This window comes from Chlorocebus sabaeus, chromosome 8, assembly GCF_047675955.1.
Source record: "Chlorocebus sabaeus isolate Y175 chromosome 8, mChlSab1.0.hap1, whole genome shotgun sequence".
Classification (NCBI taxonomy): domain Eukaryota; kingdom Metazoa; phylum Chordata; class Mammalia; order Primates; family Cercopithecidae; genus Chlorocebus; species Chlorocebus sabaeus.
The window spans coordinates 100,738,616-100,764,056 of record NC_132911.1 but is presented as its reverse complement, the minus strand read 5'-3'; the positions used below and the strand labels follow the sequence as shown (position 1 = coordinate 100,764,056).

Sequence of the window (25,441 nt, the reverse complement as noted above, 5' to 3'; positions counted from 1 at the left end):
TTCCTCTTTGGTATATTTAACATAGAGAGGTAGAAGCTGGCTCATCCACCACAGCAAATACAATTTGCTAAGCAACTCCAAAGCTGTAGTTCTCCAGGCTCAGTATAATTGGGATCTCCCTACTCTGTTTTTCTGTATCTCTATTCTATTTATCACAGTACTTTATCAATTAAAATAGTCAACACGATATCCCTATTTTAGAAAGAAGTCCTATCACGCTTAAAATCCTCAATGGCATCTGCTGCCTACAGCACCAACTCCAATCTTTAGCTTTGCATCCAGTTCCCTTCACAAACTCTTGCCCTTCACTTGACTCATTTCCCACCCCTCCTCACTCACCCATTGCTCTAGATTTATGAAGACATCTTCTATTCCTCAAACTATGTACTTTCATGAATTCTAATTTTTCTTTCTTTTCCCAATTCCTAGCTTTTCAAGGCCTACTTTAAATGCTTCTATCCATGTGAAGCCATTGTCACCTGACTATGAGCTCCTTGATGCAAGCAACTGTGTCCTGTCCACATTATTTTCCTGACATGAAGTGAGCAGTCAGAGCTTCTTATTGAAATAAGACATCTCCTTGTAAACCAAGTGTGTGATACAGCGATGATGCCATTGCAATAAGGTAGTTGAGGTTTTCCAGACAGCCCTACCATGGACTTGTATGTATTCCATTCTTGGGTGGGAGGAAATCCACTGGGGCACTAAGGATGCTATTAATAAGATTTTCCATGGCCCTTATTCTCCAGGATAAATGATACCAATTTCTTGAGCTTCCGCTTCCTTTACAACCACATGTCTTCACTTTCTAAGGCCAAATCAAAGCATACATCGGGGAGGAAGCTGAGCATGCTGTAGAAAAGTGGGCCCTCTCATAGCATTCATCTGCCACCCCTCCAGACTCTCTATCAGACAGAAAAGAACTGGTCATCATGTTGTATACCCTGGGTGGTATCTACTTTTACACAGAAATTGTATATTCTAACTAAATGATACAATAACAACAGCAATATTCATGCAGGCTAAGGCTCTACAATGGCTATGGAATCTCTCATACCAAATCCAGACTAAAAGGTAGACCACATTCTAAGTGACTCATTGTAAACAAATCTTACTTTATCTGGCAGATGTATTTTGCAAATCAATTTACACACAATTTGTCTTTTTACACATGCTAGTAGAAATGTCTGTGTAAGCTGAATGAGACATAAGGTTGTTGAGTGTGTTAGTAAAGCTTGTAAATGTGTTCAAACCTCAGGAAAAACTCTTAGCAATTCCCAGCAGAAAAAATATACGTATCTGCCATGGGTCTTACGGAAAAGCCAGACACTGACATAAGTTGCCTCTAGAGGAAATAACATATCTGAATAAAAAATGAGAAGATCATCCTCTAAAGAAAATGAGGAGGAGTCACAGATGCCCCATGGTCATAAACCTAGTTTTACCTGTAATTAAAAAAAGGAAAGGAACAAATTCTTTAAAATTTTTTTTTTATTTCAATAGGTTTTTGGGGAACAGTTGGTGTTTGGTTACATGAATAAGTTCTTTAGTGGTGATTTCTGAGATTCTGGTGCACCCATCAACTGAGAAGTATATACACTGTACCCAATGTGCAGTCTTTTATTCTTTGCCACCCCCCATCCTTTCCCTTGAGTCCCCAAAGTCCAATGTATCATTCTTATGCATTTGCGTCCTCATAGCTTAGCTCCCACATGTGGATGAGAACATACGATGTTTGGTTTTCCATTCCTGAGTTAATTCATTTAGAATGATGGTCTGCAATTACATCCAGGTTGCTGTGAATGCCATTATTTGTTTCTTTTTGTGGCTGAGTAATATTCCATTTTATATATATATATATATAAAAATCACACTTTCTTTATCCATCATTGATTGATGGGCATTTGGGCTGGTTCCATAGTTTTGCAATTGCAAATCGTGCTGCTATAAACATGAGTGTGCAAGTATCTTTTTCATATAATGACTTCTTTTCCTCTGGGTAGATACCTAGTAGTGAGATTGCTGGATTAAATGGTAGATCTGCTTTTAGTTCTTCAAAGATTCTCCACACTGTTTTCTGCAGTGCTTGTATTAGTTTACATTCCCACCAACAGTGTAAAAGTGTTCCCTTTTACTGCATGCTTGCCAACATCTATTTTTTTTTTTTTTTTTTTTTGAGTATAGCCATTCTTGCAGGCGTGAGGTGGTACCACATTGTGCTTTTTATTTGCATTTCCCTCATTATTAGTGATGTTGAGCATTTTTCCATACGCTTGTTGGCCATCTGTATATCTTCTTTTGAGAATTGTCTATTCATTTCCTTAGCCCCCTTTTTGATGGGACTGTTTGTAATTTTCTTGCTGATTTATTTGAGTTCTTAGATTCTGGATATTAGTCCTTTGTCAGATGTATAGATTGTAAAGATTTTCTCCCACTCTGTGGGTTGTCTGTTAACTCTGCTGATGATTTCTTTTGTTCTGCAGAAGCTTTTTAGTTTAATTAAGTCCCATCTGTTTATCTTTGTTTTTGTTGCACTTGCTTTTGGGTTCTTGGTCATGAAGTCTTTGCCTAAGCCAATGTCTAGAAGACTTTTTCCAATTTTATCTTCTAGAATCTGTGTGGTTTCAGGTCTTAAAGTTTTTGTTCCATCTTGAGTTAATCTTTATGTAAGGTAAGAGATGAGGATCCAGTTTCATTCTATATGTGACTTGCCAATTATCCCAGCACCATTTATTGAAATCACCATTTATTGAATGGGCGTCTTTTTTCCACTTTATGTTTTTGTTTCCTTTGTCAAAGATCAGTTGGCTGTAAGTATTTGGCTTTATTTCTGGGTTATCTCTTCTGTTCCATTGGTCTATATGCCTGTTTTTATACCAGTACCATGCTGTTTTGGTGTCTAAGGCCTTATAGTGTAGTTTGAAGTAGGGTAATGTGATGCTTCCAGATTTGTTCTTTTTGCTTGGTCTTGCTTTGGCTATGCAGGCTCTTTTTTAGTTCGATATGAATTTTAGGATTTTTTCTTTTCTACTTCTGTGAAGAATGATGGTGGTATTTTGATGGGAATTGCAATGAATTTGTAGATTGTTTTTGGCAGTATGGTCATTTTCACAATATTGATGCTACCTATCCATGAGCATGGGATGTGTCTCCATTTGCTGGTGTCGTCTATGATTTCTTTCAGCCGTGCTTTTTAGTTTTACTTGTAGAGGTCTTTCACATCCTTGGTTAGGTATAATCCTAAGTTTTTTTCTTTTTCTTTTTTTTTTTTTGGCAGCTATTGTGAAAGGGGTTGAGTTCTTAATTTGATTCTCAGCTTGGTTGCTGTTGGTATATAGAAGATCTACTGATTTGTGTACATTAATTTCGTATCCTGAACCTTTGCTGAATTCATTTAACAGTTCTAGAAGCTTTTTGGATGAGTCTTTAGGATTTTCTATGTATACAATCATATCATCAGCAAACAGTGACAACAGTGACAGTTTGACTTTCTCTTTACTGATTGGGATGCCCTTGATATCTTTTTCTTGTCTGATGACTCTGGCTAGGACTTCCAATTCCATGTTGAATAGAAGTGGTGAAAATGGGAATCCTTGTCTTGTTCCAGTTCTCAGGGGGAATGCTTTCAACTTTCCCTATTCAGTATAATGTTGGCTATTGGTTTGTTGTAGATGGCTATTATTACCTTAAGGTATGTCCCTTCTATGCCAATTTAGCTGAGGGTTTTAATCAAAGATGCTGGATTTTGTCAAATGCTTCTTCTGCATCTATTGAGATGATCATGTGATTTTTGTTTTTAATTCTGTTTATGTGATGTATCATATTTATTGACTTATGTCTCTTAAATCATCCCTTCATCCATAGTATGAAACCCACCTGATCATGGTGAAGTATCTTTTTGATATGCTGTTGGATTCAGTTTGCTAGTATTTTGTTGAGGATTTTAGCATCTATATTCATCAGGAATATTGGTCTGTAGTTTTCTCTCTCTCTCTCTCTCTCTCTCTCTCTCTTTGTTATGTCCTCCCTCGGTTTTGGTATTAGGGTGATACTGGCTTCATAGAATGATTTAGGGATGATTCTCTATTTCTTTATCCTTTGATAGTAGAATTGGTACCAATTCTTTTTTGAATGTCTGATAGAATTCAGCCATGAATCTGTCTGGTCTTGGACTTATTTTTTGTTTGGAATTTTTTTTATTACCATTTCAATCTCACTGCCTGTTACTGGTCTGTTCAGAGATTCTATATCTTCTTGGTTTAATCTAGGAGGGTTGTATACTTCCATTTATATATTATCCATCTCCTCTAGGTTTTCTAGTTTATGTGTGTAAAGGTGTTCACAGTATCCTTGAGTAATCTTTTGTATTTCTGTGGTACCAGTTGTAATATCTCCCATTTCATTTCTAATTGAGCTTATTTGGATCTTCTCTTTTCTTTTCTTGGTTAATCTCATTAATGGTCTATCTGTTTTATTTATCTTTTCAAAGAACCAGCTTTTGTTTCATTTATTTTTTTTCTTTTTAAATTTCATTTAAGTCTGCTGTGATCTTCGTCATTTCTTATCTTCTGCTGCGTTTAGGTTTCGATTGTTCTTGTTTCTCCAGTTCCATGAGGCGTGACCTTAGGTTGTCTATTGGTTCTCTTTCAGATTTTTGGTTTAGGCATTTAATGCTCTGAACTTTCCTCTTAGCACCCCTTTTGCTGTATCCCAGAGGTTTTGATAGGCTGTGTCACTATTATTATTCAGTTCAAAAAATTTTTAAATTTCCATCTTGATTTCATTGTTGACCCAATGATCATTCAAGAACAGGTTAATTAATTTCCATGTATTTGCATGGGTTTAAGGGTTCCTGTTGGAGTTGATTATCAATTTTATTCCACTGTGGTCTGAGAGAATACTTGATATAATTTTAATTTTCTTAAATTTACTGAGACTTGTTTTGTGGCCTATCATATGGTCTGTCTCGGAGAATGTTCCATGTGCTGATGAATAGAATGTATATTCTGCAGTTGTTGGGCAGAATGTCATGTAAATATCTGTTAAGTTCACTTGTAGGGTATCATTTAGGTCCAGTTTTTCTTTGTTGATTTTCTATCTTGATGATCTGTTTAGTGCTATCAGTGGTGTATTAAAGTCCCCCATATCATTGTGTTGCTGTCTATCTCACTATTTAGGTCTAATAGTAATTGTTTTATAAATTTGGGATCTCCAGTGTTAGGTGCATATATATTTAGAATTGTGATATTTTCCTGTTGGACTAGTCCTTTTATTATTATATAATGTCCCTCTTTGTCTTTTAAAACTGCTATTGCTTTAAAGTTTGTTTTTTTCTGATATAAGAATAGCTACGCCTGCTCACTTTTGGTATCCATTTGTATGGAGTATCTTTTTCTACCCCTTTATCTTAAGTTTATGTGAGTCCTTATGTGTGAGGGTAGTCTCCTGAAGACAGCAGAAACTTGGTTGCATTCTTATCCATTCTGTCATTCTGTATCTTTTAAGTGGAGCATTTACGCCATTTACAATTAATGGCATTTAGGCCATTTACAAGTATTGACATGTGAGGTACTATTTTATTCATCATGCTATTTGTTGCCTGATTACCTTTTTTTTTCATTGTGTTATTGTTATGTGGGTTCTGTGAGATTTATGCTTTAAGGATATTCTATTTTGGTATAGTTCAAGGATTTTTTTCAAGACTTAGAGCTCCTTTTAGCAGTTTTTGTAGTACTGACTCAGTAGTGGTGAATTCTCTTAGCATTTGTCTGTCTGGAAAAGACTGTATCTTTCCTTCATTTATGAAGCTTAGTTTTGCTGGATACAAAATTCTTGGCTGATAATTGTTTTGTTTAAAGAGGCTAAAAATAGGATCCCAATCCCACCTAGCTTGTAGGGTTTCTGCTGAGAAATCTGCTGTTAATCTCATGGGTTTTTCCTTTATAGGTTACCTGATGCTTTTGCCCCACAGCTCTTAAGATTCTTTCCTTTATCTTGACTTTGGTTAACCTGATGACTATGTGCCTAGGTGATGATCTTTTGGCAACGAATTTCCCAGGAGTTCTTTGAGTTTCTTGTATTTGGATGTCTAGATCTCTAGGAAGGCCAGGGAAATTTTCCTTGATTATTCTATCAAATATGTTTTTTAGACATTTAGATTTCTCTTCTTCCTTGAGAACACCAATTGTTTTTAGGTTTGGATGTTTAACATAGTACCAAATTTCTTGGAGGCTTTGTTCAATTTTTTCATTCTTCTTTCTTTGTCTTTGACAGATTGGGTTAATTTGAAATCTTTGTCTTAGAACTCTGAAGTTCTTTCTTCTGCTTGTTCCATTCCATTGCTGAGACTTCCCAGTGCAGTTTGCATTTCTTGCCTTCCAGAAGTTGTGATTGTTTTATATTTATGCTGTTTATTTCACTGAAGATTTTTTGTTTCATATCCCATATCATATTTTTGATTTCTTTTAGTTGGACTTCACCTTTCTCTGATGCCTCCTTGATTAACTTAATAATCAACCTTCTGAATTCTATTTCTAGCAATTTGGAGATTTCATCTTGGTTTGGATCCATTGCTGGTGAACTGGTATCATCTTTTGGGGGTGTAAAAGAATCTTGTTTTCTTATATTACCCAGATGTTTTTCTGGTTCCTTCTCATTTGGGTAGACTATGTCAGAGGGAAGGTCTGGGATTCAGGACTGCTAATCAGATTCTTTTGTCCCACAGGGTGCTCCCTTGATGTGATGTTCTCCCTCTTCCCCTAGGAATGGGGCTTCCTGAGAGCTGAAATGTAGTGATTGCTTTTGCTCTTCTGGGTCTAGCCACCCAGAGGAGCTGCTGGGCTTCATGCTGATACTGGGGAGTGTCTGCAAAGAGTCCTGTGATGTGATCTGTCTTCAGGTCTTGCAGCCATGGATGCCAAGTACCTGCTCTGATAGAATTAGCAGGGGAGTGAAGTGGTCTCTGTGAGGATCCTTGGTTGGGTTTTTGTTTAGAGTGTTGGTTGGCCTCCAGCCAGGAGGTGGCACTGACAAGAGCACATCAGCTGTGTTCCTAGTTGCCCTAGGGACACTTGGTTTCTCAGGTGATGGGCAGGGCCATAGAGCTCCCAAAAGATTATGACCTTTGTCTTTGGCTACCAGGGCAGGTAGAGAAAGACTACCAGGTGGGGGCAGAGGTAGGCATGTCTGAGTTCAGCCTCTGCTTGGGTAGGGTTTGCTGCAGCTGCTGTGGGCTGTGAGGGTGTGGATCCCAGTCCAATGGAGTTATATTCCCAGGGGGATTATGGCCATCTCTGCTGAGTCATACAAGTTGCCAGGGAGGTGGAGGAAAGCTGGCAGTCACAGGCCTTACCCTGCTCCCATGCAGCCTGCAATCCTGAAGGCCAGTCTCACTCCCATAGTGCCCCCATAACAGCACCAAATCTATTTCCAGGCAGCAGGTGACTAGGGCTGAGAACTTACCCCAGACCATGAACCTCTCCTTTGAGAAAGCAAACAGACTCAGTTTTTTTGGCATCTCAGGGAGCCTGCAGCAGTGATCCAATTCCTTCAAAGGGTGTGAGGATTCTCCTGGCTTTCCTGGTATGTTCCTGAGGTAGTTCTTGGAGCAAAAGTTCACTATGTGAGTCTCCACACACTGCTCTGTCTGTTAGAATGGGAGCTGCAAGCTAGTCCTGCCTCCTATCTGCCATTTTAATCCTTCTTCACAATTTCTTCAAGTTTCTAATTCTTCTACTGTTTTAGGTATTTTCCTCAATAAGTACAATTATAAAACATCAAGACCAAAATTCAGAACCAAAGAAGCAAGCAGTATCTACACATTAACATTTAAATTAATAAAAATAAAATTTAATGTTGGGGAAAGTATTTAAGATTTAGAACAAGTTAATTTCCTGGACAGTTTCACAAGCAGATGTATTTTTTGCCAAACATATTGAGGACCAGTGATTTTAACAGGATATCTTTCCAGGGGCCATTAGTCTCCCTTCCTTTGTTCCCAAATAATTGTGCAGAAAGACTATCCAACATGGCAATACAGAGAGTTCATGGCATGTTTTAAAATAAAAATTCCTTTTAGAAAATAAAAAAAAACTTACCAGATTCAGGTTCATCTGGGGCCATAGAAAAACCTGATAGAAAGAGTCCTTAGCATATTTCAAATATTTCCAATAATACTACGTTCATTTTGAATAAAATAGACTCAGATAAAAAGTTAGTTGTCGGCTAGAGTTTGCACTTGGGTGGATACAAGTGTTCTTCAGGGAGAAACACAAGAATAGGCTCTATCATGCCAATTAAGGAATCATCATATGGTTCTAGTTTGTCAATATTCTGGTAATCTCAAGCTCCCAATGTAGCCTAGAAAATCTAGAATGAAAACAAATCCAAGGCTATTTGTACTCACTTCCAGAAGCACATCCGTGTAAGGATTCTTGTATTCTTACTCAGTTCTGCCACCTCAAAAAATACCACAGGGCATTGTGTTCCAGAGTACACTATACCCACGGAATACTCTCCCAACAAATGTTATTTACTAATAAAGAAATTACTAAGAGGTATTTCCCAAACTTATTTGACCACAGGACACTTTCCCCCCTCTTTCTTTATATCTCTTGTTATCCTGAGGATAAGTATTCCTAGAAACAGAAAGTTGTTCCATTAAAACAATATTATAAAGTACTTAAGAGTATTGGGCATGGCATCAGGCTGCCTGGATTTAAATTTTTCACATAACAGCTGCTGACCTTGGGCAAGGTACTTAGCTTTTCTCTGCTTTGGTTTCCTCTTCTGTAAAATGAATATAACACAATTTACCTACTGCTTGGGTTTATTTTCAGGAATAAAGGAGAATATGTATTTAGTGGAATGCTTAGCACAATGCTTACAATAGTAATCTTCAGTCAATGCTAGATCTCAACACTTTCATTATACCCAGCGGTATGGCTAAACCCAGTGGGGAGGTCCTTTCCAAAGGAGATATCTTTTGTAGGTCTGGGCTAGTCCCAGATTCGTTTCAGGACTCCAGCCATCTCTAGTTCTACCCTTTAGGCTTCCATTTCACTGGAGGCTGTTCATTTTCTTCTCTGCTACTCTGAATTGCATTTCCTGGGGCTTTTCCAAGAAAGACTTGACCAGAGCCTTAGGGAAGAAAGCCTTCTTCCCAGATGGGTCGCCACTTCTAAGAGAGAACCCACTGCATTGGAAATGGCTGCATAAAGTTCTAGCTACAGTGGAACTTGAATCAAAGCCCTGGCAAGCCTTTCGCTGTCTTCATGGTTGTATTCTGGGCCAGAGAGGCTTGGTGACTCCTGGACAACTCTTCCAACTCCTTACCTCTGCCCTGTTGTTTCTGTTAACAGGGTGTTTATGATAATGACAATACCAAAACTCTTTTCTTTTTCATTTCTTTTTTGGCACTGGGGGTAGGGGAGTATTTGATGGCTTTTGCTTGATTATTGAAGTAACACACACTTATTACACAAAAATCTAACATTATATAAATATATCAGGTAAAAAGTGAACCTCTCCTGTAATTCCACAACCCCTGCCTCCCCTCATAATCCCAAGACTGCTACTGTCAACAATTTTCTTCTCATTTTTAATGATGGGCAGAACTAGAAGCTCTGTACTCTGCTGGGGATACTTCATTCTGCACCATTTGCCTCAGGAATTTCTATTTATCTTTATAAAAGAAGGTTCAAATAACATCTTAGTGAAGTTGCTCTGACCCAGTCAAGCCATGTTGGTCCGTCTCTTTACCAGGTGTCCAAAGTAATTCGTACATCCTACATTCAGAGAACTTACCACAATTTCACTGCAATTTTTGAATTAAATGTCTCTCCTGCTTCAAGGACTTAAAGGCCATTTCTCTTTCCTCTTGGGTGCAAAGCATCTGATACATGAACGAGCAGTCAATGCACAAGTATTTGTTGAGTGAATGAATGAAGAAACATACCAATAAAATATTTTTCTAAAACATAGACTTTCAAGCTCTATAGTAATCATGGTCAGGAGGCTCAACATTTACAGTTTTTCTGGAAAAATGTTTCTTATATGTCCCACATTCCACCAACCAGGTAATACTGTTAATTCTCATATCTTTCATTTCTTTAGACCTGAAAACTCAAAATTCTAACTTCACAGCAAACGATACAGTTGGAAGAATTTGGGATGGATGGTAGTTTATTTTCTAAGTGCCAAATGCGCATTTTGGAGCATCATTGGCCATAGGCTTTGGGCACTGACACCAGAACATTCCAGGAAATAACATTTCAAATAAACAGTTTCAAGTCCAGTAAACCACAAACACAGAAAAGTACTCAACAACACTTCACAGCAAATAGCCTTCTGTAGACGGTTACTCGGGAATGACTGATTATATTTACAAAGCACAAATAACTCTTCTGTTAGATTAATTGAATATAATTTAAGCTGAAGGCTTGAGTGAAAAAGTGAATCTATAAGAGTGATGAGAGGGGAAGACAAAGAAGAAGATACCAGAAGGATGAATCTTAGAAAAATATTTCCAAATATCAGAGATCCCCACTGGACCAACTCTTCAAATTAACAAGCTCCACTGAGGGACTCTGACATGCTGCATGACACATCATCCAAGGAATAACATCCAAAAGGAGTCTCATTTTTCTTGGAAAAAGAGATTGCCACAGAGCTTTCACATTTTACCAATTAAACAGATTGGATTCCGTGTAATTAAGTAATATAATTATGAACTTATTTCTTGGCCTCAAGCCCAAAGCTATATTTCTAGTTCAAGTATATCAGCAATTTTCATCCAGAATTCATACATCACATGCTGAACCTAGCTCTTCATATTAAAATACGTAGGCAACCTACAAATAGAAATCCACAATTTCAAAATTAAAGAGTAAGACTCAATGGGTGCAATCACAGAAAGTGAGGTGCAGAGGTAGATACTGGGCATTAAACATAAGCAGGATATAGAAGTGACCAGGAGAAATTTAAGACTTCTAAAAATTTAGTATGAAATGAAAAAAAGTGGAGAGGTCACTAGGTTTCTATTGTACAAGGGATGGTGACTTAAGTAGAAAAGGGAAAGGATATTTTAGGGATACATAGGAACTGGCCCTAAAGTTACATTAATATAGCAAATATACAAAGTTAGGAGGCAAAGTAATCACTAATGGGGAGGGAGGTAAACTAAATTATAATCTTCTCTTACATTAAAAAAAGGTACTGTCAGAATCATGCTTATTAAGTTATAAAAGTTAACATTTATTGATAACTTGGGTTGGCCCAGCCCATGTTCTAAGTATATTCTGTGAATAGCTTATTTAATTTTCAAAGCAACTGTATGAGATAGAAACTATTATTATCCCATTACACAGATGAGAAAATTGAGGCACAGAGAGGTAAAGTAACTTGCCTAAGGCCACACACCTAAGAAATTGTAGAGCTGAGATTTAAACCCTGGCAGTCTGGCTCCAGAATCCTATGTTTTTAACAATATACTATGGTGCCTCATAACGCCTACTCAAAAGAAATATTACTCTTTATTTTAGAGGTCTATTCACATCTTTATATAGATTTTCAGAAATATTTTGGAGATTTAAGTCCTGAATTAAAGAGACTGGTCACTAGCTATCAAAAGCAACTGAAGTCAATGTACTTTGAGAACCGGTAAAATATGCTCAATTCACTTTTGCATGGTATTTGACACTTGTCCATGCAATTGAATTCAATTCAATTAACAGTGATTTAGGGTCCCATGCTGAATACCAAAGAAGTAAGATTCAAAGCTTAAAGAAGATACAATTTTTATTCCAATCTAGTGCAAATGAAATACTCTGAAGCTTACAGTTGAATAGAAATGAGGAAAATGAATCCAGAGCATTCAAATGACTTGCTTAAGGCCGAAAATGTAGTTTGTAGCACAAAGTGACCTAAAGTCCAATTCAAATGGGTCTAAAGAAAGTTTTTCTTTTTACTCCACCACTGTGCTTCCAATCAAGCTGGTCGAACATACTGAAATAAAATTAATGTCCAAAATCATTATCGGTGCTTTTTGAAGAGGAAAAATGTTTGACTTTCTCCTGCTTTCCTCTAGAACTCACTTCATTCTGGACTGATATGAGAAACAGAAAGAAGAGATAGCCAAGGGAATATTTTTAAGAGAAGAGGAGGAGAGAATTAACACAGCATCTCCCAGAGCTTCTGTGAAGGAATGTGTGATTTTCAGGTTTATTTTCTGGATAACTTCTCTCTCAAACCTTCCCCACTTCTAAAATTAGATATTGAAATTACATCTATATTGATAACTATGTGTATATGTATGTGTGAAGGTTACCCACTCCATTTTAGGAGCCTTAAGAACAAAGGAGATGCTTTAAACCTACATGCCCAGGTTTTACAAAATGCTTTATAAAAAACAAAGTAGGTGGTCAAAATCTTTTCTGTCATAGTGTATATACAGTGTAAGATTTCCAATTAGTTTGTTTTCTTTAACAAAATGACCCTGTATTCAGGTTACCTAGATAATTTTATTAGTTTATATTAGTGGTTCTCAAACTGGGGCAACTGCTTCCCCTGGCCCCCCAGGGGACATCTGGCAATGTCTGGAGTCATTTTTGGTTATCATAACTTGAGGTTAGGGGAGGGTGCTACTGGCTTCTAGTGGGAAGAGGTCAGGGATGCTGCAAAACATCCTGTCATGCATGGGACAGACCTTGCAACAAAGAATTATCTGCCTGGATTCCTTATTGTGGCAATGGAAATCATTCTTTCTATCCTAGGTTACTCTTTTATTTCTATGATGGAAAAATGCCTGGCCTTTATCCATTGTCCTAATAGTCTGATAATGTGTTAAGATGAATAAGGGCAAGGAAGTAGGAGGTGCTGCTGATTTTTATTTGCATTTCATCATATTTTCCTTGCATATTTTTAGCTGGTGTGGTTATGTTTGCTTCAGTTTTATTTGCTTGTTCATTTTCCCCAGTGGCTGATAACAACATTTGACACTTTAGATGTCTGGAGTACACATGAATAAAAATTTCTTTAAGAGGATAAGTTGTTTCTTTTCTGGGAATCAACTGACCTCAAGAGGATCTTTGAACATACCATGGTAACTAATCTGTTAAGTATTTTGTGTTTTGAGTTAAATATGTCACTACTGAGATTCTCACACGTTAGTTAACAATTTTCTAAATATTTACCAAGATCTTTAATAAGTGAGAGTGCTTCCCATGATATAAAGGCTCCACCGCCATCATCCATGGCACCCTGCCCAACATCCCAGCTGTCCAGATGTCCACTGACCAGTACAACCTAGAACAAATAATAAAAAGACAAAAAATAAAACTAAGCAAAAATGACATCAAAGAGCAAACATTTATAGGTATTCAAAATATAAAAATGGAACTTTTATATTTTCTTTTCTATTTTTATGTCTTTAAAGATATGTGTCATTATTAGTGGAAAACTTGGTAAGGAGGAATTATATAAGGGGTCTAAGGCTATCCTAATAGTAATAAAAATCCTCACTTTGTACCTTTATTTATTAATATAATTTTGACTACTAAAGAAATTGGCTTATTACTGACAGATATTTGATAAATTTATTATATGGCTTAAAACCTAAATGACACAAAAATGAAGCTCGAAACTTCAACCACATTCTTAACTGTCCTAAATTCTAGAAGAAACATAATAAACATGTACTGAATTGATTTAAATGAGAAAATGAGAACAATATTTTTTAAAAATTGTTTTATGCATTATAGATTGATGTTAAATAAATAAATAGCTGGATTTCAAAACTAGATCCAATTGAACAGGAGAACTTTTAAGGGAAATTTCAACTGACATTAGTATTAAATAAATCTAGAAATTATATTACACATTTTAAATCATCACAGGTTTGAAATTTTTGTCAGGAAGTATTAGTAATTCTAAGATAATATAAAAAAAATTCACTGAAACTAAATTTTGTGGACACATGTCAAACAAGTTAAAAACCAAGTATAGTGATGCTGGGGTATATAGAATATTGGTTTGAAAAACAACGTATCTTGATCATTATAAAACATACAAATATGGAGTCAGATGAATTACATATCTAAAGAGATTTTAGAGGAAGGCATAGAATAACTTTGCCAATTTAGAGTAGGCAAAGATATCTTAAACTGGACACAAAAAGTATAAACCATAAAAGAAAAAATAATAAATTATGTTTTGAGTTAAACATGTCACTACTGAGATCCTCACACATTGGTTAACAATTTTCTAAATATTTACTAAGATCTTTAATATGTGAGAGTGTTTTTTTAAAATTAGGAATCTCTAGTCATCAAAAGACTGCATTAAGAGAGTGAAAAGGTAACCCACAGAAAAACAGAAAATATTCAGCATATATATACATATGAACAGTTCACATAGAAAGATATGCAAATTGCTAATAATCATATAAAAAGATACTCAGCTTCATTATCATCAGGGAAATATCAATTAAACCACATTCCATACATATGGACCAGAATGACTAAAATGAAAAAGACAAAATATGCTAAATATTTGTGAGGAGGTAGAGCAACTGGAATTCTTGTATGTTGCTAGTGTAAGTACATTCAACCACTCTGGCAAAACTGGCTTATCTATTAAATCTGAACATACACAAAACTATGACCCAGTAATTCTACTCCTCATTATATATTCAACAGGACTTGTGTGTGTGTGTGTATATACTTTAACCAAAAAAGATGTACTGGAATGTTCATAACAGAGTATTCATAATAGGCCTAACCCTCCTAAAAAAAAAAAGAAAAAGAAAACTCATCAAATGTCTGCTGACAATAGAATGAATACTGAATACATTGTGTTGTATTTATCAACGGGACACCCCATAGCAATAAGGTAGAAATGGAAAATGAACAAACACAACTCATGATAAATTTATATGAGTCTCATAAACATAATGAAGAATGAAAGAAGCCAGATACAAAGTAACACATGATGTATAATTCCATTTATATAAAGTATAAAAACACACAAAACAGGAGAGTGATTACCCTTGGTGAGGAGGGTTAGTGACAAAAATGGGGTATGGGAAACCTTTTGGGGTGCTGGTCATGTTGTGTTTTCTGATCTGGGTAGCAGTTACACAGGTGTACTCAGTTGGTGAAAGTTCACCATATACACTTAGGATTCGTGCACTTTCTCTGAGAATATTATACTTCAATAGAATTTTTAAAAAGTTTTACAGATTGATGTGTATGCACAACATGTACTAAGTAAACCAAAGTTGAACCAATCTTCTTGATGATTAAAATAAAAATTGCCCATTACTTTGGGAAAGCAGGACTTTGGGGTTAAAATATTAGGGTGACCCTTTGCACTGAATGATTCACTGAGCAGCTGCGGGATCTCCCATTGACTTACATACAGACCCAATCTAGTATGACTTCATTGTAGTTACAAACAAGCACAATCCCCCAAACTAACAAATGGCTATGTAATGAACCCAAATGGATTGTTTCTAAGGGGGAAAAATAAAGAATAAAGAAAAATTCATGTTGCAATAGCAGGAACTTCTGATTCAGAAAGAAGTGGTGTAATCCCATGTGGGACAAACAGCCCAATTAGTCAACATTCTCATGACTCTCAGAACATTTTCCCAATGACGTTCCAGTGGATTAAAAGTGTCAAAATGTGCTTTAATAAACTTTTTCTCAGATAATGCATAGGAGCAACTAAGTTAAGGAAGCTATTATTTTATCCTTCAGATTTCTTTCAGAATAACTGAGATTGTTTACAATCATACTTCTTTATGTTTTCTCCATTCTGTAATCTACTTAATGTTACTTAAACTAGTAGTTAAAAAATTGGAAAGATGGTTTTTGAATGATAGGAAACTAAACAATATTCCATAGGATAAGGTCTTTGGTATAGTGCTATAGAAGAATGATTACATATTCTTTGGATTATCAGAGCTTATTTCAGTATATATTTTTTAATCAGAAAAAAAAAACTGGGGTAACAATGAAATAATAGTAGTAATTTTAATATCTATTGATTTAAAACTAGGTAATAATAAAAAGCTACTGCTAATTCAGTAGCAATGTGAATGAACTTGAATTTTCCAAATATAAGAGCTTCTGCATACACTTAGAAAATAGCAGTGCAGGAGGTTTCACTCAAAATGGAATGTGGCTAGCATTCCTTAATGTTGCCTCACAAAAGATAACCCAGAAAAATATACCAACGCGCAAGGCTACTGAAAATCTCCCTTATGTCAGGGTCAGGCATGTTGTAATAAACTTGGATCTGATTTAGACAAACAAAACAAAACCAGACTATCCAGAAATGCTGTAAACTGCAGTTTCATGAAAAATATCACCTGATAAATGTTAGGAAAATCACAGTCCCTTCACTGCCTCTGTTGCCAGATCCGGATTCCTTTGAGCAAAAACATGGCCTAGAATCAACAGAGAAGTGGGCACCTGCCCATCTGCCCGTTGTGTTGTGAGTCCTGAGCACTCAAGGTACTGACCAATTCTTTTCCCCCAACTTCCTTTACACCACCATCTCTTCCAAATGCAGTAAAGAGTAAAAAACTACTCTGAAAACAGCAATAGCAGCCGAAACAAAACAACTAGAAAGGCAGAATGGGAACTCTAGTTCTTTGAAGGGTAGGGTTTGTTATTTGTGAGGTAGGCATTAGCCCTGACTACCTTGGGAAGAGGGCCTTGGGAATAGGGGAAGAATACACCACAGTCGAACAGAAATGCACTGGATGAAAGCCTGCTAGCAGAAGGAACCAGAATGGCAACAGCATACATCCACCCACAGGCCAGCTGTAGGTCTGAGAGTGGAGAAAGACGAAATCAAAGATGTGCAGAGAGCAGCCTGAGGACAAGCCCCTCTGTTACTGGTGCATATGAAGACACCGAGTCCAAATGGATCCACCTGATTATGAGATGAAAATGAGACATACGAAAAATATGGCAGTACTAGGGAGAGGAAACAGCCTCAGAGGACTGGCATTCTTATGAAAATGAGCTAATGGAAGATACTGAAGAACATTTCACGCTCTCTGGCATTCAGTCATGGTTTCCTTCAACAATTTTCACTGAGTTCCCACTATGTGCTAGAGATACCGAAATGAATAAAACAAGCAAATATTCTGCCTTAATTGAAGTTAGATTCTGGTGGGAAGATGGAAAATAAATAAATACAATATAATGATAGCTTTAAGTGCAATAGAGAAAAATATCTTTATATCTACAGTGTGGAGTAGATTTTTAAAATAGAATAAAAATTCAAAGCATGAATAGTAGATGTATAAATTTAACTATCATAAAATGAAGCCTTTATGTTCATCAAGAGAAATCACAGAATGAAAGGAGTTGCTAGAAATTGGAAGACGTTTCCAATATATATAACTCAAAATGATTTATATTCAAAATGGATAAAGAATTCTTATAAATCAATAAGAAAAAGACAAGCGACCCAAAAAGCAAATAAGCAAAACACATAAAGAGGTATTTCACAGAAAGAAATTATGAATGGACAGCAAACATTTGAAAAGATGACCAATTTCATTACTGATCAGGGAAATGTAAATTAAATCCTTAATAAGATACCACTTTGCAACTATCTGGCAAAAAATTTAAAATCACACACATGAGATCTTGGCAAGGAGGCTGAGCAATAGGAATTCTTATCCACTCCTGGTAGGAGCAGGAAATTGTTAAAATCATTAAGGGAAAACAATTGGACATATCCTTATAAAGTTGAACATATGTACATTCCACAATCCAACAATTCCACTTTTGGTGTAAACATTAGAGGACTTCTCATACCAGGAGACATGGACCAAAATGGTCATATAGACACATTCAGAAGTTCTCAAACTGAAAAAACACAAATGTCCATCATCAGTAGAATAGATAAATAAATTGTGGAATAGTCATACAATGGACTATTACAAAGTAGTAAAGTGAACAGAAAATGACCTAGTGATGCATTATTAAATATAAATGAATCTCAAAACAAAAATAGGCAAAAAAAAAAAAAAAAAGACAAAAGAAATAGAAGAGTACAATTCTATAATATACATTTCAACTAAACTAAATATAATCTTCAGTAATACATACAAAGATAAAGATAGTATAACTATGAAAAAAAGCAAAGAAATAGTATACCGAAGTTAGGATTGTGTTTATGTCTAACGGGGGTTAGGGCAGACAGGAGGAGGTGATCAGGTATGGGAACACAGTGACCTTCAAAGACACTGATAGTGTTCTGTTTCTGCAACTCAGTGGTAAGAACATGTGTAATCCTTCCATTACTATTCTCTAGATTGAACATAGATAAATAAAGTCTTCCATATGTGTGATATGTTAAACTATAGCAAGAATTATCAAAGACCTACCTTTGAAAGTCAAGGGGCTCAGACAGTTTTAGAAGTGAGTTCAACCATACATTAGATGTCAGATTGATCTTATTCTATTTCAACTGTTCTAAAGCAAACAGAAAGCATAGAAAATGTCTATATTTACGTACAAAACTATCACAATCTTGATATTAAAACCTGACAAAGATAGTGTCCCCCTTATAAACTAACTAGAGATCAAATATAATTGTAAAAATCTGCAATAATTGAATCCAGAAGCATATTAAAAAGTATTGCAATAATGGCCCAGTCATCTTCAAAGGCCGTTGGTAACTAGAAGCTGTAATACTTCTAATATACTAAGAAAGGGCCACTTTTGAGTCATACTTATTTTCTTGGCATGCTTAGCTTTTAACTTTCTTTATTAAAAATTACGTGAGTTGTACAGATATTCATCTAAACCTGACCACATTCATGTTGATCAATTGTCAGTAGACAACAGACCTATCTGACAATAACGTATGTTTCATTTTACAAATGTCTTCTTAATCAAAAACCAGAAAGACAGCTACTCGGTGGGGTTTTTTTTTTTTTTTTTTTTTTTTTGGGCTTCTGTGATTGTTTTAAAAAAATTGCAGCGGCTTTCTTCTCCTAGTCTTAATTTTATTTGGTGTATTTTAAAAGGTAGCAGGAAAAGTCTTAGGGCTACAAAGTTTGAGGCTTAATGCATTTCCAGACACAGGAAGTCCCCAAATTTTCAACAACAAAAATGATTAAATGTTTGAAAAAGTATGACGTACCGAAAAAGGAGAAAAAATAATAACTCATTATTTAGCCTTAGAGAAGAGGCCAAGGAGTGACCTAATAATGGGCTTCAGCTAAGACAGGTCTCACTGTGAAGAATTTGAACAGCAGAAGAAAGCGCAAGGGAAGCCAGGCTTGGACTGCAGCAGTGAGCATTAGGGTCACATAAGCAAGCAAGAATCTTCTGATGCAGACTTTTGTTGAAGTTAAAAAAAATGACTAACAGGGGAAAGGTTACGAAAAATTTCCTTCCTTAGAGAGTTTCTAAAATAGACTACATTCTGAGGCCTTAGACAGAAAGCTAAAAGAGAAGAGATAAATAAAACCTTTCAAGGTTCCATCCAATACAATATTCCATGACAGTTTTCAAGAATTCCTCTTCTATTCTAATAATTTTGAAGGAGGAAATGGTCTTTTAAAAAGTCTCTATAACCTCAACAGACTTTTCCCTGAGCATCTCTTTTCTGGCTGTCAAGCATCTTCCCACAATTTAAAATCTAAACACAGGTGGGCAGGCACTTCTCAAGAAATCCATGTTTTCATAATCCCCACTGGAGACAAAGACTTGACTTTCAAAGGGCAGTTGCTGAATGTATTGTGCTATTGCCCAGCACAGACAAAAGGGACTATGTTTGAACAAATATTTTCCTCCCCAATGATTCAGACTAGGTGGTCTACAGAATAAAGCTAAGCTCTTGACATACAGGGTGTGTTCAGAGGCAACACAGCAAACACGTGAGTTCCTCTTGAATTGATTTCTTATCTTCAAGCTTTTTTTTTTTTTTTCCAGTGACGCTATTGGGTGTTAGTTTGTAGGATACAAAATCCTTTCACACAAAAATGGGCCATCTGTTCAAATGCTCATGGATCACCCAGCTGGTCCTGAAAAGAGCTGTTTCCACTCCCAGACTATCCCCTCTTACTTCTAAAGGACACTCAGATTAGATTCACAAAAAGGAGATCATGCCTATTCCTGGTTGCATGCTGTGAGCATGTTACTAGACTGATAGCTCAGAATAAAATAAGAAAGACCTAATTTATCTGTGACACATGAAAACCAAGCGCTTGGTAGATTTATAAAATGTGATTGCAGTGTATTTGCAAGAAATGGCTGGAATTGACTAAACATTGACTTGACAGTAGGAGAACAGCAGAGAATGTCCATGGAAGGAAATCATTCTCATGAAATGGAGGCAACTGGGTTTCATGATTAGATGCAACTGGAGATGATCTTCTCTTAAGTAGAAGAATCATGTATTTGAATTCCTCCTCTATTTAGCCTCAGCAACCACAGTATAAGTTGTCTCATTTGAGAGGACAGGAAGAGTAGAAGAGCTGAATTACAACACTGTATTTGAACTTCCTGAGGTAAGGGAAGAGACATAGAGAGTTTAAGTAACTTCTATGTTAATATTGATCATTTTTCCCATAATCAAATCCAAGCATGGTACAGCACACAGTTAGAACTTCTCATTCCTTACAACTATTCACTTACCATTACGTCCTAGGCCTTTGCCATGCCAAGTGGGTAGGATTTAAAAAAAGAAGAAGGCCGAGCATAGTGGCTCACACATGTAATCTGAGAACTTTGGGAGGCCAAGGAGAGAGGATCGTTTGAGGCCAGGTTCAAGACTAGCCTGTGCAATGTAGTGAGACCTCATCTCTATGGAAAAAAAAAAATTAGCTGGGTGTAGTGGTGCATGCCTATAGTCCCAGCTACTGGAGAGGGGAAAGTGGACTGAGGTAGGATGATTGCTTGAGTCCAGAAGACTGTGGCTACAGTGAGCCATGAACACACCACTGCATTCCAGTATATACCACAGAGCCAGATCCTGTCTCCAAAAAAAAAAAGCATTTGGTACCCTACAGAATTTTTTTTTTTTTTTTTTTTTTTTTTTTTTTTTGACAGTTTCACTCTGTCACCCAGGCTGGAGTGCAGAGGTGTGATCTTGGCTCACAGCAACCTCTGCCTCCCAGGTTCAAGTGATTCTCATGCCTCATCCTCCTGAGTAGCTGGGATTACAGGCACGTGCCACCACACCAGGCTAATTTTTGTACTTTTAGTAGAGACAGGTTTTTGCCATGTTGGCCTGGTCTCAAACTCCCAACCTCAAGTGATCTACCCACCTCAGCCTCCCAGAGTGCTGAGATTAATAGCATGAGCCACTGCACCTGGTCTCCTACGGACTCTTCTATGGTTCAATTTAAACAAGCTAATAGATATATCATCAATTTTTCATTATAAAAAATGGGAGTCAAGGTGCTTCCTACCAAAAGAAACAGGCTTTAACTTAAATTTTGAACATTTAGATCTATAAGCTGACAGATTCTTCTTGGCCCCTAATGGTTTCTAAAATTCCAGAACCCTACGTAGCTTTGAAAAATACCCAGCCATGATAGCCTGTGCAGTTCAAATGAAACTTACTCAAAGCATTTCTACCTTAAGCAGTTGGCTCCTGCCTGCCATATCTCTGGACCACACTGACAATGGGGAGTCAGAAGTCAATCATCTCAAGTTCCAGGACTTTTTAGTGAACTTTAGGGTAGCTAGATGGCTTCCTATGATGATGACACCTGAGAACAACTTTTATTTGGATGCTTAAATTCTAGCTTAAACATAAGGCAGTCAAGGAATGTTACAGACATCCCTAAAAGAAGACTTCTCAATGACCTGATTTTTAATGATGTTAAAAATCAGCACAAGCTTCAGGACAGAGTGTCAAGGAGCCAACTTTACTTTGAAAGGCTCCATGCCTGCACAGGCATCCAGCCTGCTATCCAAGCACAGTATCTGCTAGCTTTTAATCCTTTTATCATACTCACCTCATAGTATTAGCCCAGTCATTGCAGTTAATAACCCCTGTGTTCAGACTCTAGGAAACAAGCCAAATTTCCATCAGTATATTCTGTTTTAGAAAGGAGATGTTGCAAAAATTAAACATTTCATTTTCTTGCATCCTGGTTTAAAAGAATACTATTATCCCCATTCCACCAATCTGGTCTTATTTTTTATTAGAATTTACATATCTTGGAGGAAAAACGCCAGAATAGACATGTTAACTAGTTTTGTACCTAATATAAACATAATGAGAACCAAGGAAAAGAATACATGTATTATGTATATATACCTAAAATGAAAAACTCTTCTTTTCCATTTACAATATAATGGATTGAAGCTTAACTTCAATATTCATAGTCAAATATCACATCTGCAGAAAAAAGAGAAGTAATTATCTTAGTTTTGTAAGAATCAAGGGCCACCAATAAGCTAAAATGCTGATTAACCTTATAATGTTTGTGTATCACAACTCAAAAAGAATGGTTCAAAAATTATTTCTTCTAATTCCAAAGCTAACATGAAGCATCATCATGCTTCTCAAAGCATAGAAAACTCATCTTTTGTCCCCATAAAAGTGAACTCCAAAGATAAGGAGTAGGGGGAACTCAAATGTTATAAAGATAGACCTGTTGGAGAGAACAAATAAAAATTAGCTTAGACTGAGAGTCCATAAGGAATAATTATTTTAAAAAGAACATAACAGAAAGACAAGGTAATTTTTAAAACTTAATAGATACCACAAAGGAGAATGAATAGTTTAATTGTCCTCTCTCTAAATGCAATTAACTGAAATAAAAGAACATCATTAAAAAAAGACTGTTCGCTTTCTTCATCAATGGACATTGTGACATTATTGTCATGTTGTGGATTTAGATTCTGAAAGTCAACCCTCATGAGGTTGTCCCTGTCCCCCTAATTATTTTGACTTGTCATTAGATTATATTCTCATACATTAAATCAGTTAAATCTCATCAGTCGATTGTAGCCATGTGTTGAATAATCACAACCTGTGGAAAACCTTAAAAAAAAAGAAAAGTGGGCTTTTTTTTTTCTCAATTGTGCATTTTTTGAAAAACAACAATACAAACAAAAACACGTGTTTTAAAATTTAAGTTGTGTTTATTAGCATAAATAGTACATTTTAATAGGCTATAAATTAGAGCAAGATTAAAGGAAATACAAGCATCAAAGTACCATTCTTACTAAATTATATTTCTCATTAAATTTTGAATGTTCGCATTGCTTAACTCAGCCCTTGATATAGTCTTGTTTAACATTTCCATCAATACCTTGGAGATATTCTTATGAATTTTAAGATGATAAAAACATAAGATGAATCATTCATATGTTGGACCAAATAATCAAGATTGTAAAATATCCTAAAGCAGAAATAATAGCTTAAAACTGACAAGATAATTCAGTGGGGATAAATCTGAAGTGCACACTGCACTTTGAGAGGGTGAGTTGATAGGAATCTGTCTGGCAACAATCAGGAAACTCAGGTGGTGGCCACAAGCATATTGAGCTAACAGTATCTCAGTCATGGGAAAATGTTTTTAAAGATTTTAAGGTTCATTGATAAAAATAAAATAAAGCTGTTGATTATGTGAAGTAATACTCGCTTTTTACTCTAAATAAATCAAATGCTTTTTCACTCCCTTTTGTTTCCTTCCAGGACACTTGAGGAAAGAGTTTGGAAAAGAGACGGTGGTCAGAAAAGAGCTGTCAGGATTTTCCAGTGTCTAGAAGTGCACTGCTTGAAGAGCAGCAGAATATGTTACACTGGAGAAGAGAAGACTGTAAGGGGCTAGATGCTTCATCTGCAAGAAGAGTAGACTTGCCCTGAAGGTATAATCAGGCCACTGAGAAGACAGCATATGCACACAGATTTGAGCTCAGTAAAGAATAAACCTGAGCAGTCTCACAAGGGAATAGTACTCCCCAGAAGATAAGCTGCCAAATATTGGCATTGTTCAAACAGAGGTGCAAGGAACACCTGCCAGGTAAAGAATGGACACCTGCCCTGAGGGGGCCATGAGATAGATCATCTCCAAACCCACTGTCAACCTCTGTGATTCTAAAAGTAAGGGTGAGCTCATCATGACCACTATTCAGAAAGAAGAAACTCTTAATGTTTTCCTATGATATTAGTATTTTTTTTTTCTAGTAAAAATTCCTATCATCATGCTGCTCTTCAACTGGAACCAAAACAAAAATTTAACATATTATACTACTAGGAAAATTAATGATTAAGGAAATCTGCCATCCTAAACAGAACCTTTTATAACTTAAAATTTGCCTTCCTGAATTGGAACTATGCTGTATTGATAACTTCCATTGAAACCCTGGGACATACGGTAGAAGGGCATCATAACTATGATCCCTGGCAATACCAACTTTTAGGGGAGAACTCCATACTTTACAGTGTCCTTTGATAGTCTATGATGGACTGTTATTTCTACATTTGACTGTTTTCACGTTTATTTTTTACTTTTTGATTCTACAGATGGAAAGTTCCACACACAAAAAATTATCATCCACTGTGTAAAACAGTACTTCATTTTATCTGAGCTAAAATTACTTTCTCAAGTATGAAATACATAACAATCATAATTTTGCAGACATTTCTAAATAAGACTTTTTTCTCTATTTGCAGGCTGAAGATTGCTATACCCTTTATAATAGTCTCATCACGCCATTTTAGTGGTTCCTTCTGAAACTTTCTTGAATTTCACTAGATTTTGGAGATGTAGCAACCAAAACTATGATGTATCCTATAAGTTTTTTTGTATGTTATATATATTTTTTGTATGTTATATATTTTTTGTATGTTATATAACTGTAAGAACCTTCTTGATAGCTCCTAAGATTTACTTAATCTTTTTAATTGCATAGAGCTACATACATGAGGAAACCTACAATGACTCTAGATACCTTTGCAGGCTCTTACAATCACACCCTATCAAAGCTAGAATGACTTTAGGAGATTGTGGCCAACATTGTACTTTTACACAGAGAAGGAATATTTGCCCAAGTGGCAGGGCCTGAAAATAGAAGCCAGAGCTTTTGACCCAGAGCCGAGCATTATTTCAGTCATATCCCTCTGTCTGCTTCACTAAAGATGGGGCAGTACCTATTTTGACTGCTTTTCTCTAATGCATGACCTTTTATTTGAGTATGCTAAAAATTAATCTGCCAGTTTTTGCTTGCACACATGGCATAACGAGTGCTTTCAATAATTTCTCCCTACCACCTTGACATGAGCAAGTTACTTAATCTCTCTAACCTTTGTTTCCCTATCTGTAAAGTGGGAATAATAATACAAACCTACCCTTAAAAAGTGTGTTGTGAGAAATAAATGAGATGACATGTTTATCACTATCATATTCCTGGCACATATTGTAAACTCTTTAAATTGTTGCCATTACTGA

General features: G+C 36.1%; 2 protein-coding genes across 5 annotated transcripts in view; one reads left to right on the top strand and one right to left on the bottom strand.

Annotated features, from left to right (window-relative positions):
• TSPYL5 (TSPY like 5) overlaps positions 1–25,385 on the top strand; it is a 321,910-nt gene extending 296,525 nt beyond the window's left edge. For 2 of the 3 annotated variants that reach the window (XM_038000254.2, XM_073018233.1), the window contains one exon: positions 23,686–25,385. The gene's annotated coding sequence lies outside the window, so the exon portion shown is untranslated. The remainder of the gene's footprint in view (positions 1–23,685) is intronic. The other variant, XM_073018234.1, reaches the window with a different exon arrangement.
• Positions 1–25,441, bottom strand: part of CPQ (carboxypeptidase Q) — a 509,668-nt gene that overhangs the window by 169,871 nt on the left and 314,356 nt on the right. For both annotated transcript variants that reach the window (XM_073018231.1, XM_008001157.3), the window contains one exon: positions 13,191–13,302. In XM_073018231.1, coding sequence (XP_072874332.1) covers positions 13,191–13,302 — 112 coding nt within the window. The remainder of the gene's footprint in view (positions 1–13,190; positions 13,303–25,441) is intronic.